At 45.9% G+C, this 25,822-nt stretch overlaps 1 protein-coding gene across 1 annotated transcript in view; it reads left to right on the forward strand.

The window, feature by feature from the left end:
• The window catches only part of LOC140389047 (pinopsin-like), a 161,993-nt gene extending 138,468 nt beyond the window's left edge, over positions 1–23,525 (forward strand). Inside the window, exon 4 of the mRNA XM_072473207.1 lies at positions 22,800–23,525. Within this exon, the coding sequence (XP_072329308.1) occupies positions 22,800–23,048 (249 nt within the window). The 3' untranslated portion in view covers positions 23,049–23,525. The remainder of the gene's footprint in view (positions 1–22,799) is intronic.
• The last annotated feature ends 2,297 nt before the right edge of the window (positions 23,526–25,822 follow it).

Here is a 25,822-nt window from a genome sequence, read left to right on the forward strand (position 1 = left end):
ACGACTCGCCAGAAACTCATCCGTTTTGATGATCCCTTTAAATCGTACTGGTTGGGCCCTTTCTCCATGTTCAGCTGCGCCTGCATCAAATCTGCATTATACACTGATTGCCCTCATGATCTGCCTGCTCTGCATTCTTCCGGCAGACACAAATTGCACACATTCCAATGCTTTTACCAAAATGGCATCTGCGGCAAACGCTAAAAGTGTACACAAGTGCCACAAATGCCCCTCAGGAGGCAAAACTACACTCAGAGCACTGAAAGCCACGTGCTACGGTGTAGAATTCATGGCCCTTGCGACTAACTTCCATTATTTCTCTACCTAAAAGCATGAGTTTTGGGCTGATCTTTACAATCGGAAATGAGCTTGATGATTGCCAGTGATTACTCTCTACAGGATGCTTTCCCATATCACTTAATTAGAAGAGATGGCCAGGAGCCTATCAAGGATAGAATCCAGGGCAGATGATGTTATGTTCAAAGGTTACATGAATCCAAGATAGAGACTGTTGATCTTCCCAAAAATGGACTCGGCACCAATTGCCACACCCGTTGACATTCTCCACTCCCCCATCATTGGCCACAGCACGCTACCTGCCCCTCGTTGGCTGGGACATGCAAAAAGGTGATTTTAATAAATTTGAATCTGCTTAACAGACTAAAATTCTGATTCTCCACCCCCACTCCCAGATATACTCCACCACTCCCAGCCAGGAGTCACATTGGCGTGACTTGGTGTGCGTCTTTACAAACGGTGCCCAGGTGTCATCCCTTTGAGGGGAAGCTAGGAGCCAAGAAACGTTTTCCCATTATTCTGACTTGCTTGCTGTGGGGGTGTATGCCTGGTAAAATGCCTGGGAAAACGTTTAGAACGTTGGTGCTTGCCCTTCAAGGAGCTACCGGACTGTGCACCACCTATGCTAGCTGGTGGCACACCTTGCACCACAAGGGTTAGGAGGGGGACCCCCCTCCCACCCCCCTGCTCCCTGTGGCCCTAAATTTCAATGCGTCTGGCTCAAGTGAGGACATGTACGGGATTGCGCAATCATCCACTCATCGGTGATGTGAAAATGAAATGAAATGAAAATTGAAATGAAAAATGAAAAAATGTGACGGATGTCCTATGCGCCGCGACAGCAAACTACAGACACTGCAACCTGGAACAGGCCCAGGACGATACCAGGGCGGCTGGATTTGCTGCCATCGCTGGCATGGCCCAGGTCCAGGGCATTATTGATGGCATGCAGGTGACACTCAGAGCACTGGTTTGACATGTGGTGCCCTTCATTAACAGGAAGGGGTTCCATTCCATGAACCGGCAGTTGGTGTGCAATGAAGAGATGCACATTATCCATTCTGTGCATGGTACTCAGGCCGAGGCCCAAGACCAAGGTACAGGTGTTATAACAATGCTCACTCAGCAACCAGGAGTGTCATCGAGAGGTGCTTTGTGCTTCTAAACGTGCGCTTCCGCAGCCTGATGCTGCTCTACTGAGGCTCTCCAATAAAGCTCTCAGAGGGCTGCACACATTGTGGTGGCCTGCTCCACCCCGCACACACATGTGGCACAGCAGCAGGGCGACATGTTCGAGTAGGGGAAAGGTCGGCAGGCCTTTTTGGACGAGTACGGTGCCCAGGATGAGCCAGGTGAGGACCACGAGCTGGCTTGACAGGCCACGGAATTAATCCATCCCTCGAACAGGGAGAATCTAATTAGCTAGCGATTCACCGACATGGACACCAAAAGACCAGCGGCTCCATTGTCACCACGTCCCCGCCCTGAGTCCCTTCTGTTCCATTGTCCTCCCCCTCCACCTTCCCACTAGACTTTCACCCCATCTTCCACTTAACCTTTGACCCCTTCCCACGACCACAGCTAACCCCCCCTCCGTGGGTCATCTCAGCATCACCAACAGGCATGATCAGCAGGTCTTGTCTGCGGGATGGAGGATGATGATGACTCGCTGTGAGATGAGGTCTGGCGGTCCTTATTGTGTGACAAAGTCTGAACTCTGTCTTTTAGATATCATGATGTGGAGATGCCGGTGTTCTAAGACTTCTTACTATTTTAGATAACACGCCATTGTCCGCTTGGATGATCCCTGATGGTGCGATAGAGTCTCCTTCTCATGGACCACATTATTTTGTGGGAGGGGGGAAAGATGGAGCAAGCTTTGGGGTCATAGACTGGGGAGTTTTAAGGGAAGGTATTCCAGAACGTAAGAGACTTGACAGCTGAAAGGCTGACCACCAATGCTGGAGTAATTAAAGGCAGACATAAGCAAGAAGTTAGAATTGGAGGAGTGCAGATATCTCTGAGGATTGCAGGGTTTCAGGAAGAAACAAAGATTAGGAGGGCAAGGTCATAGAACATAGAACTGTACAGCACAGTACAGGCCCTTCGGCCCACGATGTGCCCAACTAGTCTGAAACTAAGATCAAATCAACCTACTCCTAATCATTCTAGTGCACTCCATGTGCCTATCCAATAACCGCTTGAAAGTTCTCAAAGTGTCCAACTCCACTACCATAGCTGGGAGTGCGTTCCACGCCCCAACCACTCTCTGAGTAAAGAACCTACCTCTGACATCCCTCCTATATCTTCCACCATGAACCTCATAGTTATGCCTCCTTGTAACAGCTGTATCCACCCAAGGAAAAAGTCGCTGAACGTCCACTCTATCTGTCCCACTCATCATCTTACACACCTCAATTAAGTCGCCTCTCATCCTCCTTCGCTCCAATGAGAAAAGCCCTAGCTCCCTCAACCTTTCTTCATAAGACCTACCCTCCATAAAAGGATAGAATCATAGAATCATAGAATTTACAGTGCAGAAGGAGGCCATTCAGCTCATCAAGTCTGCAATGGCTCTTGGGAAGAGCACCCTACTTAAGCCCACGCCTCCACCCTATCCCCATAACTCAGTAACCTCACTTAACCTTTCTTTTTGGACACTAAGGGCAACCTATCTAACCTGCACATCTTTGGACTGTGGGAGGGAACTGGAGCACCCGAAGGAAACCTATGGACTCCCGGGAAGAACGTGCAGACTCCGCACAGACAGTGACCAAAGCCGGGAATTGAACCTGGGACCCTGGAGCTGTGAAGCAACTGTGCTAACCACTGTGCTCGCGTGCCACCATGACTGGAAAATAATGCTTACATTTTAAAATTAAAACTTTGGAAGCCAATATTGGGCAGCATGATGTGTGAACAGGATTTGTTGCAAAATACAATACAGACAACAGACTTTTGGATGAGGATTGTTTTGTTCTTTTCATGGGATCTGAGCATCGTGGGCAAGGCCAACATTTTTAACCCATCCCTAAATGTCCTTGAACTGAGTAGCTTGCTAGGCCATTTCAGAGGGCAGGTAAGAGGCAATCACATTGCTATGGCTCTGGAGTCACACGCAGGGCAGATTTCCTTCCCCAAAGCGGCACTTATAAACCAGATGGGGTTTTTTTAACAACAATTGGAAACAGTTGTAATGTTCTTGTCAGATGGCCTGATTTATATTACAAGAACACTTGCAGCTAAATGATTTATTAACATTAACTGTGGGACAAATATATACAAACAACAGATGAATAACAGTATGAACAGGCACAAGCAACCTCTCTTCCAGCTCCCTAGTCAGTCTGAGGGGTCACCTGATTCCAATGTTCACAAGACTCCTAGTGGTCAGTTGGTGAATTACAACACAACCATGATATCACTACATCCCCTTTCCTTTGAAGGAATAAATTAATACATTATCATCAGTATATTTGCATGTGGTATCATTAGCCTAATTTATATATATGCATATAAAGAACAGCAAGCATAGAAAGTACAAATTGTCCAAATTTACAAATTGAGTCGATCAGGTTTTCTTCTGACTCTGGTTGATCTTCTCAAAGTTTGACCTTGCTGCTCAGAACTTGTAGATACAATGTTCTCCATGACATTCTCATGCTGAGGAACTGCTGAACAATCTGACATTGCAGCTGGTGTTGATTTGACGTAGATTCGTCATTCATCACGTTGTTGTGAAAGTCTTCTCCGGTTTTCAAGAGTGCGTGACGATTTTTTAAAAAAACAGCCCATCCTCTGTCTGTACATTGTAGGAACGAGGTGCTATTTCTTCAATTATAATGGCTTTTTTTGATCAATTGCCTGAATCAATTCTCACAATGTCATCGCTACTCAGAGGTGGTAAAGTTCTTGACACACTATCCTGGAACTTTCTCCCTCTTTTTAAAGGGCAGCACGGTAGCACAAGTGATTAGCACTGTGGCTTCACAGCGCCAGGGTCCCAGGTTCGATTCCCTGTTGGGTCACTGCATGTTCTCCCCGTGTCTGCGAGGGTTTTCTCCAGATGCTCCGGTTTCCTCCCACAGTCCATAGATGTGCAGGTTACGTGGATTGGCCATGATAAATTGCCCTTTGTGATCAAAAAGGTTGGGAGGTGTTACTGGGTTACGGGGATAGGGTGGAAGTGAGGGCTTAACTGGGTCGGTGCAGACTCGATGGGCCGAATAGCCTCCTTCTGCACTGTATGTTCTATGCTTTTATTTTGTTTTAATGTTTTACATTTCCTGCAGTTCCACTGCATTCACCTCCTTTTCTAGGTATGGAAGTGTGGTATTCAACCTTCCATTCATGAATGACGCTGCTGGTGATCTACCATGTGACAATAATAACGCTTTGTAACATGATTTTGCGAGATATGGATCTGATTGATTGTCCATTGCTTTCTGTAATGATTGTTTTACAATATGTACACTTTTTTCATTAAGATCTTTGGGATCCATGCCTATACGAGCATCACCATTTTTTTTGTTTTACGCATACCATGAAATTTACCCCATTGGTAAGCTCTTCTTTCTTCTTGATAACTTGTGGTTTTGTATCTGATGCAGAGGTAGGGTAGAAATTAGATTGACATGCAGATCTACATCTTCAGCAATTTCACTACTAATAGTTTGTATTGGTGCTTTAGTTAATGCATCTTCTCATTAACAAATGGTAGTGCATTAAAATCAGTGAACACATCGCTAAATTTGCTGATAATGTTCTCAGAATCGTTGGAGTGTTGATCCAATCCTTTGTGGATGCGATATACCAACTGCATCAGACCTAATTCTTCACAGGACTGATCACCTAATAATGAATCCAAGCCCTCAGATACAATACAGAATGGGGCGGAATAAACTAAGTTCTTCACCAACACACTCAGGTCACAAGCACCACAGTATTTAATGCTTGAACCATTATAGTCTCTCAGAGATATTTAGTGATTTCTTCTAATCGGCCGAATTTTTAGATTTTTTTAAATCAGTCATGCTGGGCTTGGAGGGCCGAAGGGCCTGTTCCTGTGCTGTACATTTCTTTGTTCTTTTGTTTGATGAAATTGGCTTTGGCACCAGAGTCTAACTTCAATTGGACCACTGTACCATTCACATGAAGTGGTAGCGGCCATTTTTCCTCATCAACTGCATTTGTTTTAAATGGCGTATCAGTTTGCATTTTTTAAAGTGCTGTAGAATTTTTGATGCCTCCAAAAAATGATTCTTCTCTGTTATTACTCCAACATGTGGAGATGCCGGCGTTGGACTGGGGTGAGCAAAGTACGAAGTCTTACAACACCAGGTTAAAGTCCAACAGGTTTGTTTCGATGTCACTAGCTTTCGGAGCGCTGCTCCTTCCTCAGGTGAATGAAGAGGTATGTTCCAGAAACACATATATAGACAAATTCAAAGATGCCAAACAACTTACTCCAGCAAACACTGATGTTTCATCACTGGAGACTGTGGTCGCAAATTCTCCGAGCCCCCGCGCCGCAAGTGCGCTGGGCGCGGGTGCGGAGAATGGGGTGTCGGACCCGCAATCGGGTCCAATGCCAGGATGCGAACCTTCGGCGACCGGAGAATTGCCACCAGCTGCGCACGCGGTCGACACGACGCTGGTCGGGGGCTGTTGAAAGATGCCCACGTGGCGATTCTCCACGGTTGACCAGACGAGTTACCGCCGGCGTGGTTCCCATATGTATCCACCCGGGTGGGAGCTCGGCGCTGCGGTGGCCATCCTGGTGGGGGGGCAGGGGGATCAGTCTCCGGGTTGGCATCCACGACGGCCAGGCTCGCGATCGGGGGCCACCGATCGGCGGGACCGTGCGATCTGGGGGGGACTACTTTCTTCCATGCTGGCTCTCTGTATGGGTCCACCATGTTGCGCAGACCCGGCACCGCAGCCGGCCGCCATGCGCAGACCCACGGCCAGAGGTGCAGAGCCGCGTATCGGCAGCCGGAGATGCGTGGAGCACTCCGGCGCCGTGCTGCTGTGGGCCACGGAATCATTGGGCCAAGAGGTCCATTGAAGTCGGCGAGAAGCATTCCGTGTTTACGCCAGCATCAACACTTAGCCGCCGTTGTGCAGAATCCACTGTGCTGACTGGTCTGGGGTTGAGCTTAGAGTAACAATTCTGAGCCAAGTGATTTTTTTCCTTTGCATCTGGAACAAAACTTGCCAAACGCTGGACACTGCCGTAATTTGTGCCTTTAACCACATCATTTACACAGAAATACTTTGTCCTGGTCTTTAACCTGTTTATGGTGTGCGATGAGCTGCTGGAAGTTTTTTTTTGAAGTTTCACGCCTTTTTGGGAGCAGGGCGGCAACCGGAGTGCTTTCCTCCAAGAAGACGCTGCCATTACTGACAAACATTTTGGAATGCTGTACTGCTGCTAGCTTGTGAGCCTGATAAATCTTAACTGTTTCTTCTAAGGGTAGGTCTGATTCCCTCAGCAACCGTTCCCTCGGCTTACTTTCAATCACACCAAACGCAATTTGGTCCCAAATCATGGAAGATTCCACCGCAGAAAAATAACAGGTTTTAGTTTTTAACTTTAAATCAGTGATCAAATAATCTATGGACTCTTCTGAAAACATGATTTAAACACATAGCGTTCATAAATTTAATTCTTCCTGGGGTGCAATGTTTATCAAATCTTCAAATTACTTTGTTACAATTTTAACTATCTTCATCATTTGCAACTTTAAACATATTACACACAGCAATTGCTTCGGGCCCTGCCGCTGTTAGGAGCATCACTACCTTACGCAAATCTTATTGATCTCCTAAATTTACTACAGTAAGAAACAGATTGATTTGTTGTTTAAACACACGCCAGTTGCTGTCCACATTACCATGAAATCTGAGACTCATTGGTGGCTTCAACAACTCCATGTAGTTCATTCGTGCAGTCTGCAAAATCTTCAAATCTCTGTGGACTTTGTGCAGGCTTGTTTAATACCATCCAGCCCTGGTACCAGGTAATGTTCTTGTCGAATGGCCTCATTTATATTACAAGAACACTTGTCGCTAAAGCTATAAAAGATTTATTAACATTAACTGCGGGTCAGATATACACAAAACAACAGATGAATAACAGTATGAATAGCAACCTCTCACTCCCAGTTCCCTCTTCAGTCTGAGGTCACCTGACTTTAATATTCACTTATATACTAATGAAACGCCTGGTGGTCAGTCGGTGAATTAAAACACAGCCATGATATCACTACCATAGTTTAATGGCACCATTACTGAGACTAGTTCTCACTTCCAGTTTATTAATAAATTAAACTTAGGGTGGCACACGGCACAGTGGTTAGCACTGGGACTATGGCGCTGAGGACCCGGGTTCGAATCCAGGCCCTGGGTCACTGTCTGTGTGGAGTTTGTACATTCTCCCCGTGTCTATGTGGGGTTCACCCCCACCACCCAAAGATGTGCAGATTAGGTGGATTGGCCTTGCTAAATTGCACCTTAATTGGACAAAAAAATTATTGGGTACTCTAAATTTATTTTAAAAAATTAAACTTAAATTACACTGGCTGCAATAAGATCATAAGACGTAGGAACAGAATTAGGCTATTCGGCCCTTTCGAGTCGGCTCCACCATTCAATCATGGCTTATATATTTCTCATCTCCACTCTCCTGCCTTCTCCCCATAACCCCTGGCCCTTTATTAATCACCTATCTATCTCTGTCTTAAAGACACTCAGTGACTTTGCCTCCACAGCCTTCTGTGGCAATGAGTTCCATGGATTCACTACCCTCTGGCTGAATAAATTCCTCCATATCTCTGTCTTATAAGATGTACTGGGGTGTGAAGCAGTTATAGCTTAAAGAACTTGTCTTCTATAGTTTATGAAGTAATATTAGTCAACGTTTTTGTAATGGTGGAGATGTTAGGCCTTTATTCATCTCAACGTTCTCAATATTGATATTTGATAAGTTGTTGATATCTTGGAGCTGTCATTTGTAACAGCAGCTAGTTGAGTGAAATATCAATTTTTGGAAGTAACGTTTATTTATTGGAAAATATTTTTCAGTCAACAGTGAATTAATTGCACCAGCCAACACTTGCATTTGCCTCTCTATGGGCTTTTATACATGATTGACTCATTAATAATCATTTGGGAGTAGCACCTTCTGATTAGGATCTGGGACCAGCATGAGCAGGGATAACAACTGCAAATTTCCCCAACAAATCAGAATGAGAAATTGTTCAGAAGCCATGCAGAGTCTGAAGCAGAATAAATTCAAATTTTTAATTCAGTGCTGAATTATGGACAGAATTTGAAATGAAGAGAGGGGAGATGGGATTGAGAGATCGAGAGAGATAAAAGTCAGAAAGAAAAAGTAAAATAAACATCAAATTATTTAATATTAAATCACAAAAAATTAATTAAAAGCTGAAAGAATGAGATACGACACCTGTAAAAGATCATTTTCGGTATCAGAGAGATTGTTTGGTCAGTAATTTTAATAGTTATCATAACATTAAAATTATCATAACATTAAAAAAATTATTGTAAGAAGTCTTACAACACCAGACTAAAGTCCAACAGGTTTATTTCAAATTACTAGCTTTCAGAGCACAGCTCCTTCCTCAGGTGAAAGCTAGTGATTCGAAACAAACCTGTTGGACTTTAACCTGTTGGACCTGGTGTTGCAAGACTCCTTACTGTGCTCACCCCAGTTCAACGCCAGCATCTGCACATCATAAAAATTTATTCACACAGAAATGGACTGACCCCAATATTTTCTGGTGAGTTTGGTATATAATTAGCATGTAAGTACATTACTTTTTAAAAACCTTTTCCTGGCATGTGAACATTTCTAGTAAGGCTAGCATTCATTACCCGCCCATAACTACCCTTGCGAGCACCCTTCTTGAATCATTGCAGTCCAGGTAACCCCGCAGGTGTTGTTAGGCAGGGAGCTCAAGAATTTGATCCAGAAGCAGTGAAGGAATGGTGTGACATATTTCCAAGTCAGGATGCGGTGTGGCTTGGAGGTTAACTTGTAGGTGGTAGTGTTCCCATGAAACTGCTGCCCTTGTTCTTCTATCTGGTGCAGGTTGCAAGTTTGCAATGTACTCGTAGAAGCTTTGATGGGCTGCTACAGTAAATCCTGTGGATGTCATGAAGTAGTCACATGAAAGAAGTGAATGTGAAAGGTGTTGGATGGGGTGCAAACAAGCAACTGTTTTTACATGGATGGTGTCACGTTTTTAGCACTTTTACTGTTGCACTCAAAGTGACAGGTATTCCATCACACTCCTGACTTATAACTTCTCTAGATGATGGACAGGCTTTAGAACATAGAACATAGAACATAGAACAATGCAGCGCAGTATAGGCCCTTCGGCCCTCGATGTTGCGCCGACCTGTGAAACCACTCTAAAGCCCATCGGGGAATCAATCCGTGTGATACTCACCATCGAATACCCAGCCTTTGCCCGCCTCACGTAGTCACACCATTTAAGTGACAGCTAAGTCTAGTTATGTTTTTTAAAATAGATTTAAATTGCCCAAATCTGTTTTTCCAATTCAGGGCAATTTAGTGCAGCCAACCCAAGTACCCTGCACTGTCTCTTTAGGTTGTGGGGGTGAGACACATGCAGGCACAGGGAGAATGTGCAAACTCCACATGGACAGTGACTCGGGACCGGGATTGAACCCAGCACTTCGGCGCTGTGAGGCAGCAGTGCTAACCACTGTGCCATTCGTGCTGCCACTTAAGTCTCGTTAAGTTGCTGGTCAATGGTGACCTCCAGAATGTTGATAGTGGGGGATTCAGTGATGGTAACTCTGTTAAATGGCAAAGCGATGGTGATTGTTAAGCTGTAACATCGTCATTGCCTGGTGCTTGAGTCAGACATGACACTGCAATCACCTGCGAACATCCCCGCTTCTGATTATATGTTGGAGTGAAGGTTAGCGATTGTGGTGTTGGGTGTTCTAACACACAGAAGAGCCAACACAGTTGCATATGGTACAACGCTTGTTTATTTAAACTCACTATTTACAACTTGGTCTTTGCACTCTGCACGTGGGGGGCTCCCTGCTTGTGGTGTTTCAACAGCTCTTTCATGCTTCCTTCTCCCCAGACCTACTGACCTCCAGGTGTCGTGCTCGTGCTTTTTATGTGGTTGGTGTTCTTGTCTGTGATTGGTTGTGGTGTTGTGTACTCTGATTTGCCTGTTAGTGTGTCCATCATGATGTGTGTGTTTGAATATCATGACATCCCCCCTTTTTACAAAGATATGTGCCTACGTGGTAATAAATATGATCGTGACGTGAGTGCATCTAAGAGTGTGTGTGTGTCGTGTGCAGCATGTGTCTATGACGGAACTATGTACATGGGGCGATGTCGAGTGCGTCACATGAATCCAGTTGTACCATAACATAACAGAAATGCGAACGAGAGAAGAAGAAAAAAAATTTTGAACAGTTGTCCAGTCAGACGACAGCTGGAACGATAAACAACAACAGGTTATCATGTAAAATTGTCCAACTTATTAAACATATGAACTGTATTATAAGTCCATTCTAATGGGTTTGCGACGAATTCGGGTTGACCGCCTTAAGGGTGGATCAAGAACCACCGGCTGCTGTGCAGGCATGGCCATGGGTGGCGATGGAAAGGGCGTGATGTGCGGCAGCTCCACAAAGTCATCCTCGGAAGCCTGTTGAGGATCTGGCGTGTTGTGTGGCTGTGAACGTGGAAGTCGGCGAAGGGCGCGCCGATTGCGGCGACGCACGGAACCATCCGGCATGCGAACCAGGAACGAGCGGGGAGCCACTTGTCGGAGGACTTCGGCCGGTGCTGACCAGCCACCATACGGTTGATGGACGCGTACTTTGTCTCCGGAGGACAGGGGGGGCAGGTCCGTCGCTCGTGTGTCGTACCGACCTTTCTGGCGATCACGCTGCAGTTGCATGTCCCGAAGAACCGCCTCATGGTCTGTTGTCGGTGCCAGGACGGAAGGTACCGTCGTCCTGAGGGAGCGACCCATTAGTAGCTGCGCTGGCGAGAGGCCCGTGGATAACGGGGCCGATCGATAGGCCAGCAAGGCAAGGTTAAAGTCCGATCCGGCATCAGCCGCCTTGCACAGGAGCCGCTTTGCGATGTGGACACCCTTTTCAGCCTTCCCGTTCGATTGTGGATGCAGAGGGCTGGATGTCACATGAGTGAAACCATATGCTGCGGCAAAGGACGACCATTCACGGCTGGCAAAACAAGGTCCATTGTCTGACATGACAGTCCTTGGAATGCCATGGCGAGCAAACGTTTCCTTGCAGGCCCCAATGACTGCGGACGACGTCAGATCATGGAGAGGCATGACTTCCGGGTAGTTTGAGAAGTAGTCTATAATAACAATGTAATCTCTGCCGAGCGCGTGAAATAGGTCAACACCCACCTTCGCCCAGGGGGACGTCACCATCTCGTGTGGTAGAAGTGTTTCCGGAGGTTGCGCCGGCTGAAACCTCTGACAGGTTGTGCAGTTGAGCACCATGTTGGCTATGTCTTCATTAATACCCGGCCAATATACCGCCGCCCGGGCCCTTCGTCTGCATTTTTCGACACCCAAGTGGCCTTCGTGTAGTTGACGAAGAATCATCTGGCGCACACTGTGTGGAATGACGATCCTATGCGATTTCATAAGGACCCCGTCTATATTGGTGAGATCATCTCGCACATTATAAAACTGGGGGCACTGCCCTTTTAGCCACCCTTCCGTCATGTGGCGCATCACTCGCTGCAGCAGAGGGTCAGTCGCCGTCTCTGCGCGTATGTGGGCCAGACAAGGATCATCAGCTGGCATATTTGCTGCTGTCAGAGTCACGTGTGCCTCAATTTGACGCACGAACCCCTCCGCATCTGGTGGTGTGCTCACTGCTCGGGAAAGAGTGTCCGCCACTATGAGTTCCTTCCCCGGAGTGTAGATCAGTTCAAAATCGTACCTCCTGAGTTTGAGTAAGATGCGCTGGAGGCGAGGAGTCATGTCGTTCAGGTCTTTGTTAATGATGTTGACCAGGGGGCGGTGGTCAGTTTCGACCGTGAATCGTGGCAGGCCATACACATAGTCGTGGAACTTGTCCAGTCCAGTTAACAAGCCCAGGCATTCTTTTTCGATTTGCGCGTAGCGCTGTTCGGTAGGGGTCATGGCTCGTGAGGCATACGCAACCGGGGCCCATGATGACGTGCTGTCTTTTTGCAGGAGTACCGCTCCAATACCAGATTGGCTGGCGTCTGTTGAGATCTTTGTAGGGCGAGTCGCGTCAAAGAAGGCCAGCACTGGTGCCGTGACCAGTTTGTGCTTGAGCTCCTCCCATTCCTGCTGATGCGACTGGTGCCAGTTGAATTCCGTCGATTTTTTTACGAGATGGCGCATGTTTGTTGTATGAGAAGCCAGGTTGGGAATGAACTTCCCAAGGAAGTTGACCATGCCCAGGAATCTTAAGACAGCCTTCTTGTCAGCCGGTCGTGGCATGGCTGTGATGGCGCTAACCTTGTCTGCATCGGGACGGACCCCGGACCTTGAGATGTGGTCCCCGAGGAATTTCAGCTCCGTCTGGCCGAAAGCACACTTCGCACGGTTGAGACGCAGGCCATTTTGCCGTATGCGGGTGAAGACACGTCGAAGACGATGCATGTGTTCCTGCGGAGTGGTGGACCAAATGATGATATCGTCCACATATACACGTACCCCTTCGATGCCTTCCATCATCTGCTCCATAATGCGGTGGAATACTTCAGATGCCGAAATGATGCCGAATGGCATCCGGTTGTAGCAGAATCTGCCAAAAGGGGTGTTGAATGTGCATAGTCTTCGGCTGGCCGGGTCCAGTTGGATCTGCCAGAATCCTTTGGACGCATCCAATTTAGTGAATATGTTGGCTCGCGCCATCTCGCTGGTGAGGTCTTCTCGTTTCGGGATGGGATAGTGTTCCCGCATGATGTTGTTGTTCAGATCTTTTGGATCTATACATATACGGAGCTCGCCAGAGGGCTTCTTTACACAGACCATGGAGCTGACCCATGGCGTGGGCTCCGTGACCTTGGATAGGACCCCTTGGTCCTGAAGAATCTGCAGTTGTGCCTTGAGGCGGTCTTTGAGAGGCGCAGGAACCCTGCGAGGTGCGTGAACGACAGGGATGGCGTCCGGTCTGAGTCGAATCTTGTACGTGTGTGGCAATGTCCCCATGCCTTCAAAAACCTCCTGGTTGTGAGCGAGGAGGGAATGGAGATTCGCGTGGAACTCAGCATCCGGGAAGTCGGATATCTCATCTGGAGAGAGAGACATGATGCGCTGTACCAGGTGAAGGACCTTACACGCTTGTGCGCCCAGTAACGAGTCCTTTGATGAGCCCACAACTTCGAAGGGGAGTGTGGCCGTGTACCTCTTGTGAGTCACCTGTAGCTGGCAAGATCCTACGGACGGGATAACGTTCCCGTTATAGTCAACCATCTTAAGCCGGGATGGTGTGATGAGTGGTTTGACCTTCATGGCCTGGACTGCAGAGTAAGCAATCAGGTTGGCGGATGCGCCGGTGTCCAGACGGAAGGCGACGCGCGATCGGTTGACCGTCAGGGTGGCACACCACTCATCGTCTGGATTGATGGCATTGACCTTGTTGACATCAATGACGGCAACTCTGAAGTCATCCTGGTCATCTGCATCACTTAACTGGAAGTCTTGATGCGTGGGCTGGACGGTCCTGACTCGTGTGCGAGGTTGTCGAGGATGCGCCGGATCCATGGGTTGAGCCGCACGACAGCGGGCTGCGTAGTGGCCTATCATGGCACATCTGTTGCACTGTTGGTATTTTGCAGGACATTGCCCTTTTAAGTGTAGACCTCCACACTTGCTGCACGTCATGACGTCACGGCGTTCGTTGCGCCACTGCGCATGCGCAGTGCGATCTTGCGGTGGGCGCGCCTGCGCAGTGCGTCCCTCGTTGTGGCCGTTATTCTTGGCGCGCACCTGCGCGGGAGACCGCGAAAAGCGCGGGAAGCGGCCGCTGTCGTCCGGGCCGTGGGGCGGGAAGAAATCGACGGCCTGGATGCGTTCAACGTCGTGGGCGGCCTGGCTTGCCGATTCGACGGCTGGGGACCCCCTCCGTGCCAACTCGGACGCCTGAAATCGGGCAAAACGGCAGGCAGCATTCTCATGGAGGACACAGGCTTCCACAGCAGACGCTAAGGTGAGGCTCTTTATTTTAAGAAGCTGCTGGCGTAGGCCACTGGAGGCAACGCCAAAAACAATCTGGTCCCTGATCATGGACTCTGTGGTGGTGCCGTAACCGCAGGACTGCGCCAGAATCCGGAGGTGCGTCAAAAAGGGTTGAAAAAGCTCCTCCTTACCTTGCAGGCGTTGCTGAAAGATGTATCTTTCGAAAGTTTCGTTTACTTCAGTTTGAAAGTGCTGGTCCATTTTGAGGATGACCGTGTCATATTTGGCCTGGTTTTCGCCTTCCTCGAACACCAGTGAATTAAAGACATCATTTGGGTGGGGGCCTGCGTAGAAGAGGAGCATTGCAATCTTCGAATCATCCGAGACATTCTGTTTTTCGGTGGCACGGATGTACAGGTCAAATCGCTGCCTGTAGAGCTTCCAGTTGGTGCCTAGGTTCCCCGTGACTTGCATCGGCTGCGGTTTGCCGGTGTGGTCCATGTCCAGAATGGCAGGTTGGTAGGCAGGTATCGATCCACTCCTGTACCATGTGGTGTTGGGTGTTCTAACACACAGAAGAGCCAACACAGTTGCATATGGTACAACGCTTGTTTATTTAAACTCACTATTTACAACTTGGTCTTTGCACTCTGCACGTGGGGGGCTCCCTGCTTGTGGTGTTTCAACAGCTCTTTCATGCTTCCTTCTCCCCAGACCTACTGACCTCCAGGTGTCGTGCTCGTGCTTTTTATGTGGTTGGTGTTCTTGTCTGTGATTGGTTGTGGTGTTGTGTACTCTGATTTGCCTGTTAGTGTGTCCATCATGATGTGTGTGTTTGAATATCATGACAGCGATGAAGCAATTAACAAAGTTTGACCTCGGACACTCCCCTGAATAATTCCTGCAATCACTTCCTGGGGCTGGATTGATGAGCATCCAACAACCACAACAATCTTCTTTTCCATTACATAGAACCCCATTGGAGAGTTTTCCTCAATTTCCATTGACATTCATTTTGCTAGATTTCGCTTATGCAAAGCTGATTCAGTTTGGTTTGATGTCAAAGGTTGTCACTTTTACCTCACTCTCGAATTTCTCTCTTCATATTTCGATCAAAGCTGAAGTGAAGTATGGAGCTGAATGGTGCTGCCAAACGGAGCAGGTTATTGCTGTGTTAGTGCTGCTCAGTAGCACTGTCAATTACAACTTCTATCACTGTTGAGTCTTGAGATGGGGTGGAAATTAGTGAGATTGGATTTGTCCTGCTTTTTGCAGATAGGAGATATTTTGGCAATTTCCACTTTGTTGGAGAGATGCCAGTGTTGTAGCTATACTGGAACATCTTGGTTAGACGCATCACTAGTTATGGAGCACAACTGTTCAACTCTACAGCGAGATTTCTTTGAGGCTCATGACCTCAGCTACCTCCAATGCACTTAGCCATTTCTTAATATCACATGGAGTGAATTTACATAGAATTTACAGCGCAGAAGGAGGCCATTCGGCCCATCGAGTCTGCACCAGCTCTTAGAAAGAGCACCCTACCCAAGGTCAACACCTCCACCCTATCCCCATAACCCAGTAACCCCACCCAACACTAAGGGCAGTTTTGGACACTAAGGGCCAATCCACCTAACCTGCACATCTTTGGACTGTGGGAGGAAACCGGAGCACCCGGAGGAAACCCACGCACACACGGGGAGGATGTGCAGACTCCGCACAGACAATGACCCAAGCCGGAATCGAACCTGGGACACTGGAGCTGTGAAGCAATTATGCTATCCACAATGCTACTGTGCTGCCCCCTATCAATTGAATCAATTGAAGACTGGCATTCGTGATGCTGCATCCTCAGAAGGAGGCTGAGCTGGACTATCCACTTGACACTTGATGCTGAAGAAGGTTGGAAACACTCCAGTTTTGTCTTTTGCATTGGCTTACTGGGCTCCAGCTCTATGAAGGATGGGAATTTCATGTCGCTTTCTCTTCCAAGACGTTGTTTAATTGTCCAACACCATTTGCAGAAGTGGCAGAGCTTCAGAGAACTTTGGCCTGACCTGTTGGTCTGATTGTTTTGCTCTGTTCGTAGCAAGCTGCTTCAACTGTACAGCATGCATGTAGGCCTGAGTTGTAGCTTCACCATGTTGGCACTTCATTTTTGGGTGGTCCTGGTGATACTCGCATGCTCTCCTACATTTCCTGTTGAAGAAGAATTGGGCTCCTGCCTTCATGATAATAGAAAGTGGGTTATGCTGTGCTATGAGGTTACAGATTGTGATGAAATTAATTTCTGCGCCTGATTCATGGAATCCCAGTTTTGAGCAGCTAGCTCTGTTTTTAATCCATTCCATTTAGCACAGTGGAGGGGCAAAACAACACAGTGGAGAATACTGTGATGAATGTAGGAATTTCAGATATATCGTAATATAGGTATTTGGTGCAGTAAGGGTTAAAAGCCTGCATTACAGTGTGTTGACTGGTGCAGTCATGTTTTAAAAATAAATCCTAGTTTGAAAGACAACTAAGTTTCAGAGCTAGAGGTTCAATTGAAGCATCATAAAAAGCCTGGGTTAATGGAATGTTATCTGGATTAAGGGGATTCCCTTTGAAGTTAATTAGATTTAATATTGATAAGATGATGTAATTACTGGGAAGAGCAAAGGTATCAGGCATTTTCCAAAATGTTTTAGTTGAGTTCTGGGTGAAGCTGAAGCAGGAGTCAAACATTTGGCTCTCACTGCAGTTGAGTTAAAGATATGTCTGTCAGCAGATTAGAAGTCTTTCCAAGCAGTACAGAATGGTCTGGTTAGAAGGTGAGCTGAGAAGCATCTTCTGAAGGATTACAGCCAGAGTTTCTGCTTGGTTCTGCCAGGAGTCAGGTCTTTTCTTCAAGACAGTCTCAAAGGATCTCTCCTGCTCAAAATTAATCTCTGTGAAGCAGTTATTCCTGAGGGCTAACTGTATTTTGACAGAGGATTGAGAGCTGAGATGGTTTTGTTGTTGTTGTTTGAGTGGGAATAAAGATAGCAGTTAGTGTCCAAAATTGCCCATAGTGTTGGGTGGAGGTGTTGACTATGGGTGGGTTGCTCTTTCCGGGGGCCGGTGCAAACTCGGTGGGCCGGGTGGCCTCCGTCTGCACTGTAAATTCTATGATAATCTATGATTAATCTAGGACAAAGGTTCGGCACAACATCGTGGGCCGAAGGGCCTGTTCTGTGATGTATTTTTCTTTGTTCTATGTATTCACTGTATTGATTAGCATTGTTTAAGAGGTAATTGAAAGATATTTTCTGGTGTGATATTAAAGATATTTTGATACTATGGTAGTAATCAACTTTGTTTTAATATACCATACCCCTATTTCTTCATGTAATCACTCCTGGAGCAAGGTATCCTTTCATCAGTCTTACAAAATTGATATAACATATTGGGGGTTCTCTCCAGTATCCTATACATTATTGGGGCCTGGTCCAGGATCATAATGGTACTCATTGTGAAAATTGGACTTTGTCTCCATAAGAACTGTGCAGTGGTTATTCTACCAAATGTTGTTTTGGACTAATGCATCTGCAACAGGTAGGTTGGTCAATAACAAGGGTAGATTTGTGAGGACATCACATTTTCCATGCATTTCAATGCCATAGAATCTACAGTACAGAAGGAGGCCATTGGGCCCATCGAGTCTGCACCGGCTCTTGGAAAGAGCACCCTACTTAAGTCCACACCTCCACCCTATCTCCGTAACCCAATAACCCCACCTAACCTTTTTGGACAGTAAGGGCAATTTATCATGGCCAATCCACGTAATCTGCACACCTTTGGACTGTGGGAGGGAACCGGAGCACCCGGAAGAAACCCACGCAGACATGGGGAGAACATGCAGACTCCGCACAGCCAGTGACCCAAGCCAGGAATCGAACCTGGGACCTTGGAGCTGTGAAGCAACTGTGCTAACCACTGCGCTACCATGCTGCCCACGTCGAGGTTGTCAGTGAGACACTGTTTTAACTGAGCCCCTGGAATAGCTAGGTAATGCAGACAGCAACTTACTGATATCCAGACTTAACCGTGCATGAGCAGTTACAAGAAGCTGTTAACAATTTACTCTATAATAGTGGGGAGCACCATTGACCTAGCCATTATTTTTATTGTAAAATCTGCACCATTATTATGTCTGACTGTATAAGTGATTCTTCAATAAAGTTTACATGTTTTTTTACTAATTTGGTTACAGCATGTCGGCTGTAGCATTTCAAACCTATAATTTTTTCATGCCTAATCCTTTGAGCAGCTAACAAGTAACTTTTGCGGGTCATTAATTTCAAAATCAGCCTTGACAGTCATTTCAGCTCATCAGTATTTAATGATTTGTATTCTGACAGTAAGTGCAGCATCTTATACAAATAGAATACTCAAACTTGGACACTCCTGTCACTCAGTAACACATCTCCATTATTAAAAGCAGCACTTAGCTCTGAACCTCTCTCTCAGATGATCGGCTTCAAAATAAATGGGTTACTTCCACTGAGAACTTGTTTCATTGGGTCTGATCCGTAGGGGCAATAAGTATTCTCATAGAGAACTTTAAACTTTTGTTTGAAGGTGCTGCAAAGTTCAAAAATCCCCGTAAACGAGTGCCGGACTGATGATGAGCATTTAACCTCCGATGCTGCAAGCATGTAAACTCATGCTGAGTGCTAACTCAAATGATCGCAGCATTCAGTCATTGCTGAGCATGCTGCTGAGTGATTACATGACTGAACAGGGGGGGATAAAGCTGGCAGGATTCCAATCTAGGCTATGTTACTTGAAGCCGACTGCACCTGTTATAGGGGAGACATCTTATCACTGGAGCAGATGGTGGAAGTCTTTCAAGAGCTTCTAGAACTGGAAAGCACGGTAGCATAGTGGTTAGCACTATGGCTTCACAGCGCCAGGGTCCCAGGTTAGATTCCCGGCTTGGGTCACTGTCTGTGCGGAGTTTGCACGTTTCCCCCTTGCCTGCGTGGGTTTCCTCTGGATGCTCCTGTTTCCTCCTACAAGTCCTGAAAGATGTGCTGTTAGGTAATTTGGACATACTGAATTCTCCCTTTGTGTACCCAAACAGGTGCTGGAATGTGACGACTAGGCACTTTTCACAGTAACTTCATTGCAGTGCTAATGTAAGCCTACTTGTGACAATAAAGATTATTATTATTAGAAGTGATTCTGATATGGGAAAGACAAAAAGCACAAGACAATATGGCACAGAGAGGGGGCAGCAAGCTTTTCCATCACTGCATTGGCGGCCTCAGTCCATGAGGTCAAGAGGAGGGAGCTCTCATTCATTCACAGGGAACCAGAAAGTCTCAGCCAAAATTTGAGAAAGCAACATAAGCGGATAGCGATGGTGATCAGCAGCAATGGCAGCAATTATCCGGATGCAGTACTGCAAAAAGTTCAATGACCTCACACGAGAAACCAAGGTCCGTGAATTTATCTTCAACTGCCACATCCTACCAACCTCACATCCAGCCTCATACACGAATCAATTCACACCAGTCCCTTCACTCATCTAATCAGTCACGACTTATGCTTAACATTCCTAACTTCACCTCATCCTTATATGCTTAGCACTGCTGCAAGCCTCACACCTCTGTCTCACAAGTTTCCACACACAGTCAACTATTCAACCATGACAGCCATATCACCCAAAAATATTATATACCCATAGACGCACTTTCATGATAAGGTGGTATACAACCATCGGCTTCAGCACCTAACCAGTGGGGACCAAGCACAGCTGCAGATCCTTAACACAAATGCAGGAGATGACGCCATCATTGGAGTGGCCATGACTGAGGAAATAGCCAGTCAAGGGTCTGAAACCATCGTTAAAATGATATACAGTTGCGATCTTGGTAGAGACTAGTAACCTTTTTTTTAAATTGAAGAAATACAAAATCCAGTTTATTTACTGAAAAGATAAAACCACAGGATTCTATGGTTTTAAACAGAACTATACAAGAGTCAACAAAAAAATCACAAAATACTGTCGATCCTATACTTCAACATCACAATTAATGTGAGTTCAACATGAAGTAACAAGCACATTTTGGTTGAATATAAACAATAAATTGCACAGTAAATGGCAGATACAAGTAAGACAGATCCTATGAATTGGCTCAGCAGTACACTCAGATCCCCGTCAGTCATAAAGTCCTTCAAAATCTGGCTTCCTGATGAAGAATTTCAGCTCCTCCTTCTTAGAAGTAGTCTGATCCCTGGGCATCAGCAGCGCACAGCCAATTCGAGTTCCATGGGCATGATTCCCACCATAAAAAGCACAAGTCATGCAGAATCTGTTCAACTCACTCTGGATGGATGGGATAGACCTTTCAATGTATCATATCAGAGGACACACGCAGCACTCACAAAGTGATGTACATGCAATCAATGGCACTGTGCGCCAAGAGAAACCAGCAAACTTTATAAAGCTGCATGGTCATTCTACCTACTTCCCTCTGGCAAGACAGAATGAGATGTATTTAGCTCTCTTGAAATGCAGAGTTTCAAAGACCTCCATTGTGCAAAAGTGGACAGCGAACTTGATGATGTTGTAAATATCATCTGCTTCAGCCTCGAAGGAGTCAGCTGCAGAAAACGTCATGACCAAAGTCACTTTCACAGTCACTGCCTCTACTGTCCTCGCCCTGCTCTGAGGTTGCAGTTGTGGTGTAGCAAGTGACAGATTTCAGTGAGAACATCCTCAGTGAAGTGGAAAAATTTAACGCACAAAGTTCCTCATTGAGGTTTGAGAAGGAGAATTGCCCATTGAATCTCCTGTGTAAAAATAGTCTTTTCCCCCTTCCTCCTCCTCCTTCTGGCAACTTTTCGCACTCTCCCTGTTATACTGTGAGCAAAGAGGGATGCAAATTATTGCCTCCATGTCTGGGAGGAGTTGGGTACTGTCAAATCCTTGAAGCCAGAACAAATTCGGACCTCAAATGCCACTCCACTCCCTGTAGACTTAAACAACTCTGGAAACCAACAAACACTTCAACAATTACAACAAGAACCAGTCAAAATTAATCCAACAATTAACCTGAAAGTAGTTGATGATCCTTTTGAATAGAACTTGTGGTCGATACTGCTGCTAAATAGGTGGTGTTCAGCTGTGCGTGTTTAAGAGACGTGTTAATGTGTTAGCTGAAGTGTTTGAGCTCCACAATGGCAGCGATGGTATCATCTCACCATTGGATGTTGATTGATCTGCTCACCCTGCATTATTCTAGCCAACTCTCCCTCTATGTACATTAACACCCGCACCAATGTGGCATCCAGAACTGCCAAACATGTGCATGCATCCCATCTATGTCAGTTTGAAGGCAAAATGAAGCTCTACATAATGGGAAAAATGGGTGTTCTGGAGCTGAATTTCATGGTCTTTATGTTATTGCTGAACCTTTCTACAAATTACATCAACTTGGATTCTGTCAACTTAACCTTCATAGATTTAGATGATTATTTGTTTGCTTTACTTGACGTTTGCTGCAATTTCTAATCAAGGAGCACAATAAAGTTTTTATTATTGTTCTTCTTCCAAATGAGAGCTACAACTATGGATGGTGCTTTTGGCCTAAGTTAACTCTTTTACGAGCCTTGAAACCTTGGGTTAAAAGTTTATATAGGCCTGAGGGTAAACTGCACCTCCACATTGTGCTAGGTAGCACAAGTGGATAGCACTGTGGCTTCACAACACCAGGGTCCCAGGTTTGATTCCCTGCTGGGCCACTGTCTGTGCGGAGTCTGCACGTTCTCCCCGTGTCTGCGTGGGTTTCCTCCGGGTGCTCCGGTTTCCTCCCATCGTCCAAAGACGCGCAGGTTAGGTGGATTAGCCATGCTAAATTGCCCTTAGGGTCCTAAAAGGTTAGGAGTTATTGGGTTACAGGGATAGGGTGGAAGTGAGGGCTTAAGTGGGTCGGTGCAGACTCGATGGGCCGAATGGCCTCCTTCTGCACTGTGTGTTCTATTTTGAATTATGGGTAGACACAATGGGGAAGAAAATAATGGAAAATCAAACAAGCATTCGCTGAGAAATTACTGTTATTTATATAAAAGTTATAATGGAAAGTACTAAAAGTTTTATCTATGCATTTACTAACATATTAGCTTCTGTCACAGGTCTTCATATGACGGCCAAATTTGATTTATTTCATCGTCTATGCCACCACTAAAGCACTAATTTTACTAATTACTGAAGATTTACTTTGATGTTCTGATCATTTATTTTAATTTGTCTAGTTCTCCAGATGTTTTAAAGCACTGCTGATCTGTCAGGATCCACCCTTTGGTTCAAGCACCAAAGTTCTGTCTAAGACTACAATGAATAATCAAAGAAAAAACACCACCAGCTACTTCAAGGCCTCCATTGGTGAACACAGATCAGTGAATAAAAACCAGTCGGATAGCATGGAAGAAGATAAGGGCAAAGACCTTTCATGTGAAGGTTCAAAGCCACCAGTCTCTCTCATGGTGCATTACAATGACTAACTAACCAGGTGGACATTTCTGATAGCAGTTTGCATGCATATTAACACTTCATTTGCGAGGAGAACATTTCCGATGGAAATTATTGTAATCCGCAGCTGGTGAAAGATAAACTGCCTGGAATAGCAGTCAGAATGAAATAGATTTTTTTGTGTGTTAGTTGAAGAGTATTGAGGGCAGAAATATCCTTCTGGACTAATGAAGTCTTTGGACATTGAAAATCTGAGCTATGGCTGGCTCTTCAATTTCCCGCCCTGTGTCTTCCCCCATCACTGGCGTAATGCGATATGCCATGAATGGGTGGGGCCCTCATTTGCATACATTTAAATATCATTAGAGGGCATTCCCGCTGTATTATCCCCCATGTAAGGAATTCCCCCATCCCCTCCTCCTGGCCAGTGTGAAGTCACATCGGCGAGGTTTACAACAGGTCTGGACCAATGGGGACCTGGAGAACAGCCCCTCATGAACGCACACAGGTAAGACCCCAGGGGGGGGGGGGAGAGGGTTTTTGCCCAGGCAGTACCCTGGCATTGTTCGGGGGAGGGGGTCCCATGACCTTGGGCGGGGGGAGGGGGGGGTTGTTCGTCATTTTTATTTTGTTCAGATTCAAAGGGTGCCCTGGTCTGACAGGGGCTAATGCTTGAAAACCTGTCGGGAAAAACCAATAATGCAGCTGGTGGGTTGCCTTCTGCTTTTCCCACCCGAGACAACACTTAGAGAAAAATGATCAAGTCCCGCCCTCTGTTTCTCTCTTCACAGAAGCTACCAAGCCTGCTGAAATGTTCCAGCACTTTCTGTGTTTATTCAGATCTCCAGCATCTGCAGTATTTTGCCTTTATTGTATCAATCCTTAGTCTGTACAGTGGTCTCAGAGTAACCTACAGAGGAACCTTTCCTGTCTCTCCATCCCATATTCATTTTCTTACAAAGATAATGTAATGTGTACTCATTTCTTTAGTTTTCTCTCCCACCCCCCAAATTTCCCTGCCCAGCCTCAATTGGCTCATTTGTGTCTTATTTATTCATTAATGTGCTTTATTTATTTTCTGCATATCTGTTCTCATTCTTGTTTTTCAATATTACCTTAACTCTCTGACTCTCTTGTATTCTCTTTATTTCCAGTTAATCCTGTTCATTTTTTTCAGTTGCCACTTTATTTGTTTTTACACACTTTCTGACACACTTAACTGTCTCTTAATTCTATTCTTCGCCCACCGGCTTGAAATCATAATCTTCAGACATATTCATGTCTTCACCGAGTCCCTCCCTGTAATAGGGTGCAGCCAAACATACAAAAGCAAATGCCTGCAGGAACGACCACAATATTGCTAAATATTCACACATCAGCGTTAATCTCAACTTGTTATGTGAACTCTGTGGTTCAAATTTTCCCATGATATTGGGAATAAATGCATGGCATGTGTGCATAAAATTTCTCCATTATTAATTTAATAGAGATCGTAACTAAACAATAATAAATGTGTTAAAACCTTAATGAGAACATCAGGCTATGGATTGCGAGAAATCAAACTTTTGTATTCACGCACATTGAGATAAGTTTCTAATCATTTAAAAAGTACATGTTACAGACAGAATAACAGATAAAAGTATTGAGACATATCTACATTGATGATAATCTGTATTCCTATTGGCATGATATCTTGCTGTTGTATATTCAAAGCAGAACGGATGCTGAAATCAAACAGGGGGCAACAGTGGAGTATCTCATTACCAACTTCACTGACAAAATCTGATATGTAAAGCAGCACGGTGGCACAGTGGTTAGCACTGCTGCCCCATGGCATCGAGGACACGGGTTCGATCCCAGCCCGGGTCACTGTCCGTATGGAGTTTGCACATTCTCCCCCTGTCTGTGTGGATCTCACCACCCTTACACCCCCCCCCCCCCCCCCCCCCCCCCCGCCTCCACAACCAAAGATGTGCAGGGTTGGTGGATCGACCACGCTAAATTGCCCTCAATTGGAAAAAATATAATTAGGTACTCTAAATTTGAAAAGAAATGTGATGTGTAAAGCAATGTAAATAATCAATCTTTAAACATCACAGTTACAGTCACAAGTGAAAGCTAAATAAATCAATAGAAAACAGAAAATATATGTGATTATAAACACTGCTAATTTAATCCATTTTGTCCTTCAATGCCTCATCTCCCTCAGCATAAATTTTAAAAATCTCCATCAATAATGCATGAAACTGCAAAAAAAAAAATCATGTTTTTTGTCAGCTGCTAATGCCTTTGCATTGGTGTGGTATTATAGGTATTACGGTACCGGAGAGGCTGAAGTACCATTGGTAGAAACTATATGCTTGCCATTGGCTAGAGTGCATAATAGCTCCGCCCTGATAGGTGAGGTATAAGAACCTGTGCCCTCCCAGCAGCCCTCATTCTATACCTGAGCTGCTGGGAGGGCACGGGTAGAATGTGCAAACTCCACACCCACAGTGACCCGAGGCCAGGATCGAACCCGGGTCCTCGGCGCCATGAGGCAGCAGTGCTAACCAACGTGCCACTTTGCTGTCCCAACCAATTGACTAACCTAATGGCTTTACACTTTAAGATAATCAGTTGGATGTTCAAATTAGTCATCTTGGTAAAATGCGTCTGACATACCCCCCCCCCCCCCCCCCCCCCCCACAAAGACCACGGGGAGATCTTCATTGATCTCTCCATGGAACTCATGGAGTACGAGCTCCCCAGGTAGGGGGCGAAGGCCTACCACCTGAGGCTCGTTATGAGCAAAGGTTAAAAGCAG

The sequence above is a fragment of the Scyliorhinus torazame genome, chromosome 14 (genome assembly GCF_047496885.1).
Source record: "Scyliorhinus torazame isolate Kashiwa2021f chromosome 14, sScyTor2.1, whole genome shotgun sequence".
Lineage (NCBI taxonomy): Eukaryota > Metazoa > Chordata > Chondrichthyes > Carcharhiniformes > Scyliorhinidae > Scyliorhinus > Scyliorhinus torazame.